The following is a 20,574-nucleotide window of genomic DNA, read 5'->3' as shown; positions in this document are numbered from 1 at the left end:
CATGTCATCAGTGTAGTGATGCTTTCATACAGAGTTATGCACTGTTAGCTCACTCGGTCTTTTTATTTAAATAAAAACTATAAACAACCACTTATCCCCCACTACAAATGGTCTTTTATGTGTGCTTACCATTACAAACCTGTTTCAATTTAATCCCGTCTTAAATCAGCTTTGTGCCTGCTCAGAAATGTTGCTCAAAGCCCCATCTAATCTGACCTTGAACACTTCCAGGGATGATGCATCCACAACTTCTCTGGGTAATCTTTTCCAGTGTCTCACCACCCTCACAGGAAAGAATTTCTTCTTAATATCTAATCTAAAGCTACCCTTCTTTCACCTAAAGCCATTCCCTCTTGTCCTATCACTACATGCCCTTGCAAAAAGTCCCTCTCCTCTTTTCTTGAAGGTTCCTTTTAGGTTCTGCTGGAAAGCTGCTCTAAGGTCTCCTCAAGGTCTTCTCTTCTCCAGGCTGAACAACCCCAAATCTCTCAGCCTTTCTTCGTAGGAGAGGTGCTTCATACCTCTGAGCATCTTTGTGACCCTGCTCTGGACTCACTCCAGCAGGTCCTTGTCCTTATGTTGGTGACCCAGGGGCTGAACTCAGTGCTCTGGGTGGGGTCTCAAGATAAATGCATGTTTATTCCTACAGGTGTATGTTAAATTCTGTGCATGGTTTGTCTTTGGAGCAGTGGACAGCAAAGACCTCTAAGACTGCCTCTCATGCTGCTGCTTGTATGGACTAATCTGGGGACTGATTGGCAGGGGAAGTGTTCTGGTGGGGGTAAGTTTGAGTTCCACTGCTAAGTCTGACCTATTGAGGTCAGACCAGCTTCCCTTTTCTTCCACATGGAGAACTTCTCTGATAATGTTAGAAGATTGCCAGCCCAGAACTGTTGTCTTCTTTTCTTCATAGTTTTTTCCAAAGATGGAAATCAATATGGTTGTGGTGAGAGAAGTGTACCTTCTCCTAAATACACTACCAGTTGCCCTTGATCAGTAAATCAGTGACTTAGAAGTTAGCATTTTTATCATGGTTTATTACATTTGTGATTTTAACTGCTGATTTAAAATTTGAGATCATTTTAGGTTCTTGAGTAGAATGCACTATGTAGAAAGTCTTAAGTAGAATGCACTATGTCAAAGACCAAACAAATGAGAGTAAGAAACTTGGCTCAGGTTTTAATAGTTTTGCTGTAGAGAAGTGTGCCTAAAAATATACTCTCCTCATAGCTGGAGAGCTGACAGCAATTATCTTTTCTAAAGCTGAATGTTTGTAGATCTGTAACCTTTTTCATCTGGTTTAAAGTCTTAATTTTGAAGGGCAAGGTAAGATCTGAAGCAAAGGTCTAAAGATTTAAGGGTATGGAATGATTCTTTTTAGGTTAAGGGCAGTAGGCTGGGCATGGGATGTCATTTAACAGATCTTTTAGTCAAGCCATTTAGAAACACATTCTGAGTAATGAAGACATCCAAATGAAGTTGGAGTTATGCAAGCAACACATCTGGGGCAGGTATTAAGTATTATAAATATTCCCAGTAGCTGAGAACACTTGCTAGGCTAAGATCTCTACAAATAGTACATACATTACAATTCGGGGTTTTTGTTCATTACTGATGAAAATAAAAAAAGCTTCAGAGAAGGGAAAGCATCAATTTCTGTAAATACAGATTTACCATTGTTTTGAATATTGAGAACAATGGATCCATTTTCAAACAGAAAATAACTGTGATCCTTAGATTAGAATTGGATGATTAAGTTAATAAAGTAATCATGTAATGTGAAACTTTATTGTCATTATAGAATGCGAGTGTTCACCTTAATCACAAATGTTACATTCATTTTTAATTGAGCTGTATATAGTCTCCTTAATGGAAGGCTTGGTTTTTTTCCTTGCACACTCAATATATTTTAATTGAACACCTGATTCTTGCCATCAACACATTAACATCTGGACACTGTTTTATGCATATAGATATACTGATTAAAACTCAGCAGAGAAGTAGATAATGGGAAAATAAAATGACAACATTATAGAACACTTTCAGCCATATTTTTTATTATATATTGAGAAGCTTTTAATTACCTTATTTCATTTAATTAGTCCCACTGCTTAGGTCATTTGTTTTTTTATTGATATGGCATGTCAGGAACTTTTTTAATTGGCACAAAATGGCATATGACTAAACTGTCTTGTCTAGTTTGGTCCAAAAGAATTTCTTACATTTTTTCCATATTCCTGAGACTTCTTATTTATTTCACAGTCTTTTCAACAATATAAAAAATATTTTGACAGAGCAGCTTGATTTAAAATTTAACATTTCACTTTTCATTTTTGTTTCTGAGTTAAGTAAGATTTTTTTTTAAAGTGATTACTTCCTAATGTATTTTACCTTTAGAAAATAACACTAAATTCTGTAGCTTTAAAAAATTTTAGTCTTTCTTCAGAGAGAAAATTAATTTAAAGCATTTTTTGTCATTTAGACTTTAGGCACAGTTTGTCAGCATTTACAAATTTAGTCTGGAAGGAAAGCAACAGTCCTGTGCCACCCCAGCACTTGTACTCTAAGTTTTAGGGATCTATTTTGCACTGTTCTGTTTTAAACCAGTGATTTAACAAATCTGACAGCTCTGGAGTATTGATGAGCTCATTACATAAACATTTTAGTGCATAATATTAGCTTCCTATTGATTATTAGTACCCCTTATAACAACAGAGATTTTATATAAGTATAATTTTAAAAGGATTTTTTTTGCCTGAGAGAATTTCATTGAGTAATTGATAATAGACCTCTCCTAATTTTAGACTATTCTGTTCCAAACCATCTTTTGTATTTTTCTTTGAACATGTAACATATTTTTAACTTAATAATTTCTATAGATGTGTGTAGTATCTCTGTGCCAGGCAAAAAAGATTACAGTTTAACTAATTAATGTTTTTTGGTTTACCAAATACTGATACTTTTGCAAATTTTTTCTTTGCTTTTTGAGTTGTTGGATAATCTTTATAATGTATGTGTTCAACTGTGTTGGCACTTCAGCAGATGAAGTAACTCATCACTATGCAATGAATGTTCTCCCCTTAATTTGAGAATAAATGTATTATTAATATTTATGACACTGTGCTCCCACAGATTCATGACTTGTGGAACAATAAGAAATCCTACTCATTTAAAATACTCATTTCAAAACTATTTGAAATATAAGTTTCACACTCCTTGCCCTGAAGTTTAATACAACCACTTTTTATGATTACACAGTAGCATTTTCTTTCCTCTTCAAGTCTGTCACAAACAGGTAACAGGGATCGGTTTGAACCAGATTTTTTTAGTCTGGGCCGTGTCATTTCACATGTCCTGACATCCACAGGAGGGCAGCATGGTTAAATCAAGGGAGAAGATGTGAGTACGATCATAATGCAGGTGAATTAATCTCACTTTTGATTGCTTATATAGTCTTATGGAAGTGTTTATAATTGAAAAAAGTGCGTGTTTTCCTGGCCAGGACAGGTAAAGGAACTGCATGTTAATTTTAGAAGTTTCGAAGTGTAGCTTCTTAGTACCTATAAACATTAAGGTTTTCTCTGTATATACATGATCCATTTTGGAAGAAGGTCTTAAAATATTTAGTGTGGGAGTTATTAAAGCCTAGTTGAAAATTTAATTCTGTAAATTCCAATAAATTGTGTTACAATATTGTGGTAAATAAAATATTTGAAGAGTGGAGGCAGCTATTCTTATATGTTTACAGGACACAGTAACTGCTCTATCCTCTAATACTTGACTGAGCTATAGCAGGAAATGAGTCCTTTTATATATGTGTCTAAATATATATGTACGTGTATATATATATACACACACACACACACGTATATATACACACACATGTAAAATTCTGTTTGGGGAAAGAGATTAAAAAAATCTCAATCTCAGATTTGAACAATAATTATGAGTAACACTAAAAATATTCATTGTAATTTTTTTTTTAATTGATCACCCAAATACCCATAGAAGACATTTTATTCATTTGGGTTATTTACAAATAAATGCTATTTTTCAAATGTACTTCTAAAACTTGAAGTGAGGGGAAGCTTTACTTGTTACCTCTGCTTGCATCCAATTCATCGGCACCACAGCTTCTATTTTCTCTGAGATTTTATGGATTTTAAAAAGAAATTACTTAATGGCAATTTTGTAGGCGAATATCAGTGTAGCATTGAAGTTCAGGGAAGACAGTTGTCAGACAAGTCTGTGCAGCAGCAATGGACTGACCCCAGTAGATGGCTCTGATGCTCCCTCACAGGCAGGATTCTATATTCCTAAACTCCTTCAGCTCCAGTCACAAATCAGTTCCAGTTTAGCAACTCCAGTGGGAAAACAGCATTTGAATGTTTTGTTTTCTACATATTTGTTATGATAAAGAACTTCTGACAAAGAGGAAATTCATGCTGTTTTTATAGGCTTATATCTTTCTTGCATAGCTTTTTTTTTCCCTAACTAAAACCATCTTAGGAATTTTTTTCCTAATTATATAAATCAATTTTTAAAATACTAAATACATGAAGAAATGGATAAGGAACTTTTTCAAGGGGGATATATTTTTCAGTGATCCATTTCTGTTGTTTTCTGGTATAAGTCCTGCAGAAATCAGTTTGCTTGTGTATGGCATTTCCCAGGATAAAAATCCAATTTTTTTTAATGATTCTAAAACAAATTCCTGTACACTGAAGTCCCTTCCAGTGCCACAAGACAATTGCTGAATATTACCAGTGGGTGCCAGTTTCAGTATGAACCCTGCAAGCTGCTTTCAGGCACAGCCAGTTCAGATGTGGAACTGTGCTACTGGGTGTAGATTTTAAACGTTTTAAATGGTTGAGAAAATCATTACAGAAATTAATTTAAGCAAAAACCCATTCAAAACTTTTAAACACAGAGACACCATTTCTAGATGAAGAAGTTTCTAGGGACAGTGTCAATGTGAGTATATGAGGAATCTGTGGGAATATATACCTGCATGCTTCCTTTCATGTTCTGTTGAGAACAAGGCATAGGCCTGAAAGTGCTTCTGAGTGTCCACTTCTGTGTTCTTTTGGAGAAGCTTCTTCCAAAGTGACATAGACTCAGAAATCTATTTGTTTCTCTGGCATCTTTAAAATTCTAAATGTATTCTGTATATGAAAGTTTTTTTTTTAATTTATGTTTTCAGAGAACTGGGCCATACTATGAAAGCCTTCTTCCTTGTTTTTGCCCTTGTATTGTCATCAAAAGATGACCAGGAGTGTAAAAGTACCTTTTTGAATCTAGTTTTTGATGAAAGGATCACCTACAGGTGTCATTCTGCACCAGTAGGTTTTTTGAGGCAGAATGACTATTAGAATATTAGATTAGCCTTACTGTCTTGGGCCAAATGTTCATCTAACCTGTCTTCCACTATGGCCAGCATCAGATGACTTGGAAAATTTTTAAGAGCAATTTTAGTATTCCTTCATACTCCACCCATCTGCAGATGAAGAACTTTCTGAGCCAGATATGACTCTTGACATATGCAAACATTCATTGCAATTAAATTTCTCTTTTGCAGCCTGTCCAGGAATGCCTAAAATGCACAGTGAAATGTAACTGATTTGGCTTCATGGAAACAAGCCTCAGTGGTGGCACTGCTGTGTAAGAGTGGAAATTAATGTCTGGCACTGCTCCTACCTTCCACAGAGGTGCTCGAGACACAAAGGAGTCAGTCCACACCACTGATACACAACAGCGTTGTCTTGTCTTGCTGTTGTATGCTGGGTAGACAGAAAAGTGATATTCATTGGATCCAATGTTTACATGAAATCTGCTAAGTTAAAAGGGAGCTTTCCTGTGCATGAGAGCATGAAGTGTCAAAATTTCAATCCAGAAGAAAATCATATAGTTCCCAATACAATTTTCATTTCTGCAACATGGGGAGAGACTGCTATTTAAAAGATTGTGTATGAATTCCAAAAAGGTTAACTGCATTTTTGCCACTGCTGCTTAAATTGTACTCTAGTGCTTTTCATTCTGGATGGATCTGTAGTTGCACAAATAAGAAGGTTTGTTTTCTGCCAAGTGTGCCAAACATTTCAAAATCTCTATAGTCAATGTCATCTCTATTCATTATTAGCTAAGTTCAGCCATTGCATCCACAGAAGTTTTACTTCCTAGAATTGGCTGAAAAGAGCAAACAGGTTTATTTTTCTGAATTGTGCTTTAAAAGGAATAATTTTGTCAGGCAGCAAATAACAATCATTTTCCACGAATGCCCCATGGTTGACCTTTCGTGATTCCTGGATAGAGAAAACCTCCTTCATACCATCTCTTTTCATGCAACTAATTACAACAGCTAAGTTAAGAGTCTGCACTGTAGAGATCTGGGAGAGCTCAGGGAGACAGAAGGGTGCTTCCAAAGGGTAATCTGCAAAGTTCTGAAGAGGAAATATACACCAAGCACTTTACACTGGATCCCAACAAAATACAAAGGAAACATGATTACTGAAAGTGGCTGAGTGGAGTTGCAAAGACAAATACATTTAATTTGCTGTTTCCCTCATAACATTTTCATTTCCCTTCCTTTTTTTTTTAATCATAAGTGTGTTGCATGTTTTGACACACAGTTAAAAGGCTGAACAGCTTTACAAGCTTCTGAAATGCATTTTCCAACTTCTGGAAGATAAGGGCTTTTGTAAGGCTTTCCTGAGTGTTTCTTCTGGTGCACTAGGACCTCAAGTTTTGAACAGTCTTGCTCTTTTCCACTTCGGTTTCTCTCCCAACAGAAATTAATGTGGAAATACTAACCTCCTGCACTGGACATGTTGTGAGGAGTAATTGCTTGGTTTATAAAGCACTTAACTAAGTGTCAAGTAATGCTCCTATTAAGAGAATAATGCTATGTAAGTGAGAACTTGCTAAACTGATTTGTTTCAAAGCTTTGGTGATGTTTTTAAGTGGTGGTTTTAATTAAATTCCTTTAGGGTTTTTTTTTAAAAATCCAGCTATCAAGAGTTTTTTTTAATTGTTTGAAAACATCATATCATTCTAAATAAGCATCTTCTGTGTGCACAAATTAAAGGAAAGTGCTAGACTTATTTGTGATTTGAAAGAAAGGACAGAAATTATGATAATGAATAAGATACCAAGTTAAACATGCCTTCTCATGCCTTTGCTAGCTTAGATATACCATTTTATACTAATTCATAAGTAATTTAAAATACTTACTCATGATAATGACAATAAATGTCATGAAAATACTTAGAATTTACTGTCTTTAGAATGAAAATATATGTATCTCATTCTTCTAACATGTTTTATTTAAAAAAATAACTCTGCTGAGGTCTGCATTCTTTATGAAATTTAAATTCTATCAATACAAAAATGACAGTGAAAAGGAGTACATAACCAGTCAGAGATAATCAGAGTTAAATATCATTCCTGAAGGAGCTCTCTGTTCTTACTATCTTCTACCACCAAAGTTTTCAACACCTTTTGATTGATCAGTGGATGTGTATGACCTAGAAACAAAAGTAAATTTTTCATGCAAACATTGCTCACAGCAATTTAGGCTTTCTAGATCACAAAAAATATCACTGCCTGGCTGGAAAAAAAGGTCATCAGTCTTTTCTATCTGATTGCAGTGCCATGTGCTTCCAGTGGCATGGAGAAGTGTCTAGGCTGGGCACCCAGCTGCTTCTGGATGCTCAAGATGCTTGCAAGTTCTTTAAGGTCTATCAGCATTAAGAATCATTTCTACAGCCAAAGTGAAAGGTTAGGGGACAGCAGTGCAATTGAAATTTTTTCTACTACTTCAACATCATAATTTAAATTCAGGTTTTCCCTTTGAAAAGCAGTTTCTTTGTGCCTGCACTTTCTGTGCTTTTGTGGTCACAGATTATTACCTTTCTAGATGAAATTAAGCCAAGAGATCACCTTCAGGGGTGTACCCATATATTCTGCAAAACACCGGTAGCTGTTTTGTCCATGGGTTCAGTTCAGAGCTAGTCCAAAGTGCCTCAAAAAGCACAGAGGGTGGATATCAGCTCCTCAGCATCAGCTGTTTTGCAGCAGTGCTGCATTACCTGTTTACATTGAAATTAGATTACATTAGAATCAGAGTGCTTTCTACATTTATGTTGCATCTGAAGGATTTCATTCTTTTATTGCTTGGAATTCTTTCAAGGCTAAAGAATGTTTTTCTGTCTTTACAAACACTCACATTTACATGCCAGATAGGTTTCATGATATGACATAAATTAGATTAATAATTCTCAAGTTGCCATTGTAGTTACCTCTCAGGTTCCATAAGTACTGGCATGCATATTCACAAATGGTGAAGCGCTCTAGAGTGCAGTAAGATATCACTGATAAAGAATCTAGAGATAGCAGGTCGTCCAGCAGTCTTAAAACCATTTAGACTGTAAGTGAAAAGTGTTTAGCAGGGAAAAAAGCCGCACATTTTCCTGTTCATGCCATGAGTATCTTGCTTATTGGAGTAAATGGAACTGTTTTCTGTGGCTGTGATGTTTTTTATTACTTGACATTCTTCCACGTTTCTTTATTCTTAGCAAGCATAATTACAGTAGTTTAGGCTGATTGTTTTTCATTCCGTCTGTTGAAGGCTTATTTAGTTCTCTTTCTCAAGAGCACAGAAAGGACTAAAATGAATTTGAAAATGTTTACAGCTAGGTTTCTTATGACCCAGGTCATATTGTTGTCTTGAATCAGTTTTCTCCTCGTCCTCAACTGAAAACAAAAAAATTTCTTAATCTTGCAGGGTTAAATAAAAGGAGGAATGCAGTGCAAGGAAGATTCCTTTTATGCAAGATGCGGGGATGACTGAAAGTGCCTGTGGGCATTTGGTCCCCATTGGCTCTCTCAGCGAATGCAATGATGCCCACGGATAGCCTGTATTGTTGTCAGTTAAATGGGATCATGAGTGTCTGAAAGGTGTTTGAGAATGAACTGAAAATCATTTTCACAAGTGGATGATTACTTCTGCCACATGTTAACCGAACTCTATCAGAGTGGCCCAGATTTTTGAGACTGCATTAATTGCTCTTTCAACCTTGACTGAGGGTTCTCTTTAAGAAAGACCTTTGCTGGACTAAACTGCTACACGTATTGATTTTTCTTTCTATATTTTTTTCATTGTTTGTGATAAATGAAGCCCTTTACAAGTAGAGAATTTATCATTCAAAATGTAGATAGATTGCTTCATTCCTTAGAATAAAAAGGCTGGTCTAAAAATGATCTCTGTAGAAGGAGTAAGTCCATTCTCATTTCTCCCTCAGTGAATAGCTCCGGTATTCCTCACACAATTATGCTTTTTCAGCTATTCATTAGTGCTGATTTTTTTCATCAAAAAGTGGAACCCTGCACTCTCGCAGTGAGGTGAGGACTTAAAGCAAATAAGCTGCCATCTTCCCTCCTGTGTATATCATCATGTAACTGAAACTGAACTATAATATTTAGCAACATGGTTTTGCATTTTGGTAGCACAAGGAAATGCATTTTGAGAGATGTACAAACTTTTTGTAATTACAACATGGTTATGCCCAGACTTTTACAAGAAAATGTTTGCTCATTTTATTTGTTCTGTTTCTGTAGAAGAAAATTATACTGACTGAGATAAGATGATATATAAAACATTTTTAGCCAGGTGTTTCTGTGTTTTGTAGTGGAAATGTAATTTCTTGTTTTCCAGGAAAACTAAATTAAAATATTAAATGGGAGGGGGGTTTTGTGCCATGTTGTAAGCATTGTGAGGTATAATCATGTAATTCTGTGACTTCATACAAATCCAATTTGTATTTTTTCATTTGGGAGTGAGTGAAGAGAAAAAAAGCAGTATTAAATAATATTGAAGAAAAGAAGATTGCAAAAGATTGTTTTTAAAAGAAAAAGTCTCAGAAAAGTTATTGTATGGTTTGTACATTTGGTTGCATTTTCATGTTACTACAAAACATGTTAGAAAATCTTCATATTGGGGTGACATTTAATGACATCATATTTTCTTTGTGATTAGTACAGCAGGTGTATTAGTCTTAAGTTACTGGAAATTACATTAGTAATATAAGAAAACTGAAGAAGGCAACCACACATGCATAGTAACTATGAATATACTTTCTAATGTGAGTTAGAACAGACATAGATGTTATGTGTACATATCTCATATATTATATATTTTTACAGAATAGAAGTCTGTCATTTATATATGTTTCAATGTACATGAAAACGCCCATCTTTTCTCCTTGTCAGAATATTTATTAAACATTCTCAAAACATGACATTAAAGAAAAGTCAAAACAAATCTAAGCAGTTACTATTATAGTGTTCAGATTCAGGGGAGTATTTCAGTGTCTTCTTTCCATGTATATGGCTGAACTTTAATAATTCAAGGATTATTTTAGATTATCCCAATTTTGGAACCCAAATGAGAGCAAGAAAAATTGAAGCAAATGGTGTGCTTGGTGTTTAGAGATATGGAACTGGCACTTCTGAATATCAATTTCTTGTTTGTATGGCACAAATCTTTTGCCTGAAGGTACAGTGTTTGAGTGGCTGTTCTGTGTTTCTTGTTGCCGCTGAGGATGTTTAAAATAGTCTGAGCAACTGATGGTGTGCATTTTGTGTACATTATTTTGGATGGAGAGAGTGACTGTGGCTTCTGGGTGACTGATGGGTAGAGAAACAGCAGGCTGCAGCTTTGTGAGTTTGTGACTGAGATTCTGTTCTGGCTTGCTGTACTGGCCTTTACCTGAGACTCATGGAAAGTTACACATTTGTCCATCTTAAAAATAGAACATTCTTCAGCTTAGCTCTAAGGCTTAGCTCAGTTCTGAATCTGTTAACCTATTAATTTTCTGCTCCAGTTGTGAAGTCCAAGTGTCATTTAATTGTGAAAACTGGCTATTGTAGATTTTTTCTGTTCTAGACCTCAACTGCAGTTTCTACAGATCCTAGATGTTACTGTCTAAATATAGGAAGGTTCTTGAAGATTCTTAGGTCCTCTTTTTCTTTTTCTTTTTCTTTTTCTTTTTCTTTTTCTTTTTCTTTCTCTTTTTCTTTTTCTTTTTCTTCAAATAGAAAATGAATGAGAAAGAAAGGCTCAAAGAAGACTCTAGAAGCCTAGGTGGGTCCTTCCACATAAGAATGTTAGACTCTAGACTAAGAATTAATCTCTTTATCTTTCAGGAGCAAACACACTTAAGATCTGAAACTTTAGAAAAAAACTGGTACCATTAGAGATGGCACTGGAAGAGGGATTAATAACATAACTGTGTGTTTATAGTGATTTGTAAAACCAGACAGCATAAGTCTTTGCATTTGTATACTAAATCCCAGCTTTGTGTCATGAATATTATTTTCTTTGTTACCTGGTCTTATGTAAGATCTGTGAATTTTAAAGTTATGTAGTTAATGTTCCCCTCCTTTGTTTCCCAAGGAAGCTTATTTAGAGCCTTAGTTAGAAGTGATTTATAGGAGGAATAAAACTGCACATTGCTATTTAATTTCTTTTTGTATGCTTTATTATTTTATACTTTTGAATTTACTGTATCTTACATTATTTCTGCCTGTACTGCAGAACTATAGGTGGTATGTCTTACATGAAGAGCAATTTAAAAGGCAGACAAATTAAATAAAAACATCACCTTTTCTCTAATAAAAAAATGTTCTTTTAAGACCTCTTAATTTAAAAGCACATTTCTGGAGCAGGATCAGTTAATAATGAGAAAGAATTAGCATAGAGCTTCTAAGGTTGGGTTACTCATTTTCTGATGTGCAAGAGGCAAGAAGTCTTTCTTAATCTATTGTTTCTTTACAGTCATTTAAGACATGCCAAGAGGGTGGGAACATGGTCAGGACATCTTTGTACTGTAGCTTTGGAGGACTGTGTATTTTCAACTGGGTTCTCAAAATGCAGTTTCAAAATGGGGCAGTTACCTTCTCACATATATCAAAAAAACCTTCATGCTACTCCAGGGGATGCAGGGGGATGCAGTGGATGAATCACCATGAAGAACAGGGCAGTCTTAGGACTGAGAGAGACCAAAGGCCACCTGAGGACTTTTTTACTTTTCTCCCTCAGGTCATTAAGCTTTGAGGTTATGTAAAATTCATAATTTATTTCCCCTCCACCCTCTGACAGTAGTAAAGAGATTAGCAAGGCAAGAGCAATGTTGTGTGCTTTGGGGAAAGCTAATGCTTTGAAACATATATGAAAAGGAAAACAATTTGTATTTTGTGGGAGAATGTGTGACCATAAGTCTGTGAGGTAAATGCTTCCTTAGTTGTAAAAAATTATAAATTTAAAAATAACCCCTAGTAGGTCCTTTTATGGTACCCTTTCTGACATAACCCTTAGTCCTTTATTTTCATTGAATTTACAATAGTCACAGAATTAAGAAGTTAAAAAGACTGTGGCAAGATCTGGACTATTCAAAGGCTGTATCAACTGGTAATTGTGTACACAAAGCCAACTTTTTTTCCGTCTCATACAAATAAAAAGCAGAGTAACCAAGTAAGGTAGGCCTTCAATACAGGTGTGGCAGAAGTCAAAGAACTTCTGTTCTTCTGTTTTCATAATAATAATGGAGCCACTACATAATCTGAAAACAACAATTGTAAGCAGTATGCTGAACATTAATTTTAGGCATAAATTTGTCCTTTGTGATGCCTAATGTGGGAGAAAATGTTCTTGAGAGTACACCCAGGACAGGTATAAAAAGCTTTTGCCTTTATCTTGCTTACTCATTTCTCATAAGATGTTGGTTCCTTGCTCTGGTTTTTGACTGAGGCGCAAACCACCAGGCAGCAAAGCCACAGAAGTGAGTGGAGGGCAGCAGACCATATTCTCTTACCAGAGAGGCCCCTGTTCATCTGACCAGCCATCTCCCATCCTAGTTATTATAGCTGCCTCATAATGCCATAACTGGCATCCTCTGGAGAGTGCCCTGTGAAGCCAGCATTCCTTGGTCTGAGCAATCTTTGTTCTGCCTGTGACACCCTGGCTGTACCAGCTGTCCTTGACAGAAGCTGGCCAGCCAGAAGGGGCATCTCCTGTGCCATATTTTGCTCTCCTGTCAGGTTTTAAGCAGCAGATCGTTACCACTCATGGGCTCTTGCTTACAATCTCACAGCTCATCCTTTTCTTCTTGCTGTCTTTGTTATCAACAGTGCAACATGACCACAATGACAGAAAAAGTGTCACTATAATGCCAGAAAATTCACTCCAAATTGTTGGGTAATGAGTGTGCTCTCTCTACCACCCAATAGTATCAGCATCTGTGGTTTTCTCTTCTCACTGGTGATACTCCTGATTATGTCCTCTGATTCAAAGCCTGGAAATTGCTAAAATGACAAGGAGTTTTTGTAATCTAAGAGCCTTTATAGTGAAGTGCTTCTGTTTGGGAAATGAGATTCTACCTTACTCTGAAAAAAAAAAATTAATCTTGTGTGTCTGCTGACATTGTGTTATGTGAGCATTTTATCACACTGTCTCTGGGACTGACTTCTCACAGACTAAATAAACACTAGCAAATCTGTGGAAACCAAATGGGTAAAAACTGTCGGGAACATCAAGTTTTATAACATTAAGTATTTCTGTGTATCTACTTTAAGCTACTTTTTCTATTTTTCAGATAAAATTGGTGAAATAAAATATGATAAGCAGGTTAATCTTTGCAAACATGAGATCATTTTTTTCTGATTTTTGTCTTGTTTTGAGTGAAAAGGAACGTCTCTTTGCATTTTTATGATATGAGTAAATAGAAGAAAAATTATTTTTTACACATGACAACGCTGAAGAAGCAGCTCAGTAGACAGAGTAAATTAATAAACTGATTTTTGTTTGCTCCTTCTAATATCATGCTCCTTATTAATGGAAAACTATTCCCTTTATTATTTCCTTTGCAGGTACTTGTATGCTCTAGGACAGAAGGTTTGGAAGCGGTGGAAAAAACGTTATTTTGTCCTTGTTCAGGTTAGTAGCCAGCCATGAAATTTCAATAAAATAATTCTTGGACTCTAAATTATGTATGATTTCTGGAATAGTTTGTAAATCAGTATCTTCAGGCAGCTCATGCAGGACTACTCCAAGTTTCTTGCAGCACAGAGACATCCAGCTTTCTTTTTTTTTAATTTGTATACCTAGTAAACAGAAATGTTACCAAGTTTTAGACACATATATAAATGGATCCATACACTGAGCAATGTTTCAACTGAAACCTATAAATTTTTGGATGAAATTTTTGTGACCTTGTAATAGTCTGATGACAGCTTTGACAGCACTCAATTTGAAATCATGTATTACAAAATGGATTGTACTTACTGTTTAATTTATTCTATCTCAGCAAATATTTTCTGCCTTTGAAATTAAAGCAACAATACCCATATTAAGAACTTTTTCTGATTTTTTAAAATAATGCTATTTTTTTCCTTTCTTGTAACATTAAATTGGGTAAAATTATATAATTGTTACATAAAATTTGGTGCAGTAGTTGTTCTTGGCCACAAAAATGTGCTGTGCTCATATTTTATAACTTTTTGTCCAAGCCCGAACTGTTAGTATTTTCACATGCTAGTGAATGGTGATATTGACTTGAGATCAATAGAAAAGTAAATTTTGATTGGTAAAAACAGAGAAATTAATTATTTTAGGGAGTCTCTGGAAAAAAGTAATTGTTTTCTGTTGATGTTTGTCTTCAGATTATATTTTATGTTCTTCACAGTAAGTTCAGAGATTACTGTTCTGTCTCCTTTGTTTTATTGACAGAAAACTCTTAAAGTCTGAGTCTCCATAAGTATCATACAAAGATTGAAGTCTGTTAATGAGGCTTTTTTAAGAACAAAAACTTCTAAAACTGCTTTACAGAAAGTCTGATTTCTTTATCACTCCATCAGTCACACTCACCTGTTCTCCTCATACTCCTAAGTGATTAAAATCATAAGGTTGTAAAAAAAACACCAACTGAGCAAGTTCTTTATTAATGTTAAAAGCCAAGAATATTTGAAGGAAATTCTGTAAAGTCTACAGAATTCATTTGGTTTCTGATTTTACCAAAGTCCTGTGTGAAGTGATGAGGACATTTTGTGACTCTTAATATTTGTTGGGAAGATCTCTATATAGGATAGCTGTCAAGGCATGGCTGTGAACAGAAAATAATTTCAAGTTGCAAAGAAAAACAGTAATACTACACACTCCGTTGTCCTTCATGCTTTTGTTCAGCACTTACCCTACTTGTCACTCCTTTCACAGAAAGAATGAATTTGTTCTTTTCCTCTAAACCACAGGTGTCATCTGATTTTTAATTTGTACATCTAAGAGACACACAGTCTTCATGTGTGTGTAATATGAAACCGTAATATGGAACCATCATCTGGAAGACTGGTTTATTCCAGTCAAGTTAATTTTAACTATTTTCTCCTCTCTATGCTGAAATTGAAATACTGGAGGAGAATATTACAGGAATTTTCCTACTGTGATGGGATTTAGTCATCTATTTCATTTTAAAACAGCTATCAATTCAATAAAGCTATATAAAAAATACAATGTTAAATCAATATTTACTGTCCAGACAGCTCTGGCTCATTGATATAGTCCTGCTGTGATACATTCACTGGCAATAAGCTGAAGTCAATACATGTGAAATAAGCATTCAGTAATGGACCAGTCTGTTGTATTGATATATTATTGACATATTGACAAGTCTTCCTCTATATATTAACTTTTAGCTTACAGTAGTAAAACATCAAGGACATGAAATTCAGTGCTAGAACAGAGGCTACTAATATGGTTTACACACACTTTGAAAAGTTAACTCAGTTGTGACATTAGATGAATAATGTTGACATTTTCCGAGTGTGGTGTGAGTAATGTGCACCTTCATTATTGCTGCACCTTTTACAAGTTGTTAGTGGCTTCTGAAAGAACAGATCAATGTTGTAGAAAGGTTGCAGTATCTGGAAATTATAACCTCTTCATTTTTTTTTATTTTTATCCTTTAGTATCCAGTCACTTCTCTAAAGGGTTATTAATTTAAACCAGAAAAAGACAGGGATGTAACATGGTTGGTAAAAAGCCTCCATCAGACCTGATGTGTTTTGCTTAATTTACTGTCTGATATCTTCCTGCAGTAATTGGAATGCAGATCCATTTCTGTCCTTTTAATTTCACCTTGTCAAATGTTTGAAAAGTCAGTCATTTGTTTCATGGATAATTTTTTTCTAAACACACAAACCACGGGGGGCAATTCTTGCTGCTGCACTCCTGGAGTGGGCAGCCCAGTGCTGGCCTGTAGCAGACACCAGAGTCAGCTGCCAGGTGTGCAGTGACACCTCCTCCCAGCACATTAAACAGAGGCTTGTGCCCCATGGGGACATCCCTTAGTGACATTCCTCAAAAGTCACAATCACACTTCCATACCTATCTGTCTGTCATAAATGCATAGGTTGTTGGGTTTCCCCCTTTCCCTACATGGGAAAACATGTACAACAGCTGACAGGTGTTTGGACATCTGGAAAATCTGGACAAAATTCAAATAAATGCAGTTGTAGGAAGAGGATTGCCTTTTATTCTGTCAAGATTGCCATTCAAGAGGACAAACTGATTCTGTTTTTGTCTGAGAATGTGTTGTACATTGTCCTGACTTTTGAGTACTCATTATATGTGAAGTATTTATGCTAATTGGGTGAATTATTAGGCAAAGCTGATTACAGCTCCATTTACTACTAATAGTACTCTTAAACCCAGTCATGGATCTATATTTAAAAGTGTTATTTCAAACAGTGCTGGTGATTCTTTTTGTAGGAACTGAGAGCAGCCACTGATGACCATAAGGAAAAGGGTTTAAGAGACTTCAAGTCTCTCTGTAAATAAATGAGGCAAGTTCTGTATTTCTTTGTTTTGTTGAGGCTTTTTTCCCCAACAAAATTTTCTTGAATTTTTTTCTGTTTCTTTGATGAAGAAACTTCAAATTTTCTCATTTTCAACAAAAAGATGAAGTGACCGATGGTGATTGATTGTTCCTTTAAAATAAGAGAACACATTTGCAATATGTTCAATAAAATAAAATCAGCAGCATTATAATGTCTGTCTTGTTATAGTGGTAAGGTTAAAAATGAATAAAGATACATAGCCCAGATCTTACACAAGTTTTTCATCAAAAACTTTCAGTGGTTGAAGAAATCTGAAAAATATGGGCATCCTATGCATTTCCATGATTAGTGTTTACTAGCTTCCCTTTTGAGGGCTCAGATTGCCTATACAGTGTAGTTATGTGGAACTGTTGCCATGAAAATGTGAGAGATGAATGTGGGTCTTGCCAGGTTATTTCATTCAACTAAATGGAATAAATTGAAAAATGTTTACTACAGTGCCAATTAAAATTGTAGATTCAGTTTACGAAGAAAAGGAGGAAGCTCTCATTTAATATAATGCTAATTGCAAAGGATTTAGCATTGTGTGAGGAGCTAACATCTCCCTCCATGCTTGTCCATGAGGACAAATATGGTTGTGGGGCAATAAGCAGTGAAGTACCAAGCATGACAGAGGTGATGCTGCTGCCAGGCCTAGAGCAAAGGGCATAGCTTAGGGATGAGCCCCATATCAGGGTCCTCTCCCAAAGGAGACCACCAGCCCTGGCTGTCTCTGCCCATAGCCCAGACTTCTGTTTCAGCCTCCTGAGGCCATCATCCCCAGCCCCAGAAATGCCACAGCAGGGCTGGTCTCCAGATCCCCACATCCCAGTCCATCCTTGGCCTGTGCCCGGGGCTGGGGCTGGTTGTCCTGCTTCCAGCTGGACCCTGTCTTCACGGCCCTGCTCTGTCAGCCCAGGGATATCTTAAAATATTTAAACCAAAGTATGGTAATTTTCTAAAATATTCTATGAATGAAAACAAAACTGTGGCTCAATGCACAAATAATGAGGTGCAATTCTGCTATGCCTGTCATGCTGGAGGATGGACTGGCTGCTTGTAGTAGTACCTTTCTGAAAAAATCCTGAAAAGGATTTTCTGAATAGGCCTGAAAATCTGAATTTTGGGGTAGACTAGATTTTCCTTTGTGTTTATGTATATTTAAGGTGATCTTGGTGCCCATTTAAACGAACGTACCAAATCTGATGTGGAAAGCTGACGCTCAGTTTCAGTTGCCTGACAGTGTCTCTCAAATTCTTATCCCTGTAAAACTGTCTTTGCTTAACTGAAGAAATAATTAAAACTAGAAGAGCTGTGTTTAGTTTCTTTCCCCTGTAGACTCCTGCTATGGGTCTGGAGATACCAATTTAGCATTGGAGACCCAATGGCCATTTTACAGAGAGTTGTTACACCTGTTCCTTTTGCTTGTACAGGCTGTGCCAGGGATGTTCAGTCACCATGCACTGCACACACATAGATAGCATATTACTGTTTCAAAAAGGCCCAATACATAAAATAATGAAATATTTTTAGAGCATTACCCAGATAATATTCACACATTCCATTCTTATTTTCAGAAAGAATAAATCTTTTAGAAAGAGTAAAGGTACAGCACCAGCAAATATATGAATTAAGCTGAAATCAGCTGTCCAATTTTTACTACAAAAAGGATCATTCCTGAAGTTGTAGCTAAAACAATAAGTGTAGATATGTTAGCTGAGCAATCAGCAGTCAAAGTAAAAATGATCCACTATATATCAGATGAGCTCCTTACCTGTCAGGAAATCGTAGCATAATTTTACAGGTAGTTTAAAACAAGTCTGTTGGCCAGGTATCCTACAGTCCTTGGAGATGAGAGTTTCAGAGGTGCATACACATTCAGTTCCCTTTAGTTTCAAGTGTTCACAGATTGATGTGCTCTTTCTTCCTGGTCATCTTCTATAGTCCTCCCAGCTCTACATGTAAAACTGGGAACACCTCGATATTATTTCAGTGATTGCTTTTCTCCTCACAGATATTACATTTCTTTCTTTATCATTCTTTATCTTTCCAGTCAGCTTTTCCTCACCTATCCTTATAATTTTCTATTCTGTCTACAGAGTCAAAAACCACCTGGTGGCAGATTCTCTTTTTAATGCGTCATAAGTTTTTTGATAATTGTACTTGATGACAGGTAACTAATGTTGTCTATGCCACCTGCAAGCAGCTTGGCCTACACGGTACATTATCTAGTGAGCCAAGCAGCACAGGGCTGGGTGAGAACACAGATGCAAAAGGCACAGAAATTAGACTAAAATCAAACTGAAGGTTCTGATATTGCCATCATTAGCTAGAATTGGCCAGATTACACCAGTTTCATGGTAATTTTGCCACTTGTTCTGCAAACAGTACTTTTATACATAAAAGTTCTTGGTTTCTCAGTTTCTTGGAATATAGTTCCTTTTTTTCCTCTTACAGTATACTGAGTAATTTGCTCAGTACCACAATACTAAGTATTTTCACTACCAGAATCTAAATGGCTTCCCTTCATTTTTTCATAAGCACCAGCCCATATATATTTCAGGAAACCGCAGAGAGGTGTGTTTGTGGGTTATTTCTTTTGGAGTTTTTTTCCTTCATTTTGGCAGAAAGGGGAAAGGAGGAAAAAATTTTACACTGTAAATGCTTCTGGGAAAGGGAAACAAAAAAAGTGGATTTATTTATTCAGCGCAAATGAAAGCTAATTTAAACCATGGTACATTTGTTATACAGTTCTGAAATGCAATTCATTAATTAAGAAGTACTTTCTTATTCAGGTTAGCCAATATACATTTGCAATGTGCAGTTACAGAGAAAAGAAGTCTGAGCCTCAAGAACTGATGCAACTGGAAGGATACACTGTGGATTACACAGCTCCTCACACAGGTACTTTCCATTACTTTGAGGTAGCACAATATATTAGTGTAAAATAGCTGTTTCAATTTGCTCCTTTTGATCTAGCAGCAAAAACTCCCAAGGTTCTTTGGCAGAAAAAAATCCCAAGTTTCTTTGGCGATTATTCCACTAGGACATTCTTATGTGAAAAATCATGTTTTTAGAAATAAGTTTGTTGTAAGACTAATGAGAAATAAACTTTAGAGTAAAGTTTCCTGAAACATTTTAAGACCACATACAATACAAGGAGAAAATAGTGAATTCTAGTTAGTCTTCCCCTTTTCTCTTTTAGACGGTGGTGGCACGTGGCAGTGTACTATGAAGTATATTCATAAATAATTTAGAAAAGAAGACAAATTATGACAATGCCTGTAAAAGACAAGTTTTTTACTTATGGTTACTTATGGTAATCAAAAATAAATTTGGAGATATCAGAAAAGTCTCCACAAGTTAATATTGAAATGGAAGAGGGAAATCACATGCAGAGAAAAACAATTCTGCCTATGCAGTGTAGGGTTACGAAATAAGGAGACTTCTGAGACATTAAAGATCGATCTTTGAAAATGTTCTATCAATGTTTAGAATAATTGAGAATGTAAACAATGCTCAGAAGGTATTTGGAAAACTGAAACAATTCTGTCATAAAGAAATCCCCAGCACAGCCATGTTGACTGTTGCGTCCTGTTCTCCTTACATGCTCTCAGAAAAAAACACTGAAATGAAAGAAAGGACTAAGGA

The 20,574-nt window shown here is 35.8% G+C and overlaps 1 protein-coding gene across 4 annotated transcripts in view; it reads left to right on the top strand.

Moving 5' to 3' along the window:
- CADPS2 (calcium dependent secretion activator 2) overlaps positions 1-20,574 on the top strand; it is a 285,197-nt gene that overhangs the window by 161,895 nt on the left and 102,728 nt on the right. For all 4 annotated transcript variants that reach the window (XM_066550639.1, XM_066550638.1, XM_066550637.1 and 1 more), the window contains exons 9-10: positions 13,924-13,990; positions 19,719-19,827. In XM_066550639.1, the coding sequence (XP_066406736.1) occupies positions 13,924-13,990; positions 19,719-19,827 (176 nt within the window). The remainder of the gene's footprint in view (positions 1-13,923; positions 13,991-19,718; positions 19,828-20,574) is intronic.

Source organism: Molothrus aeneus, chromosome 5 (genome assembly GCF_037042795.1).
Source record: "Molothrus aeneus isolate 106 chromosome 5, BPBGC_Maene_1.0, whole genome shotgun sequence".
Lineage (NCBI taxonomy): Eukaryota > Metazoa > Chordata > Aves > Passeriformes > Icteridae > Molothrus > Molothrus aeneus.
This window is presented reverse-complemented; position numbering and strand designations above follow the sequence as displayed.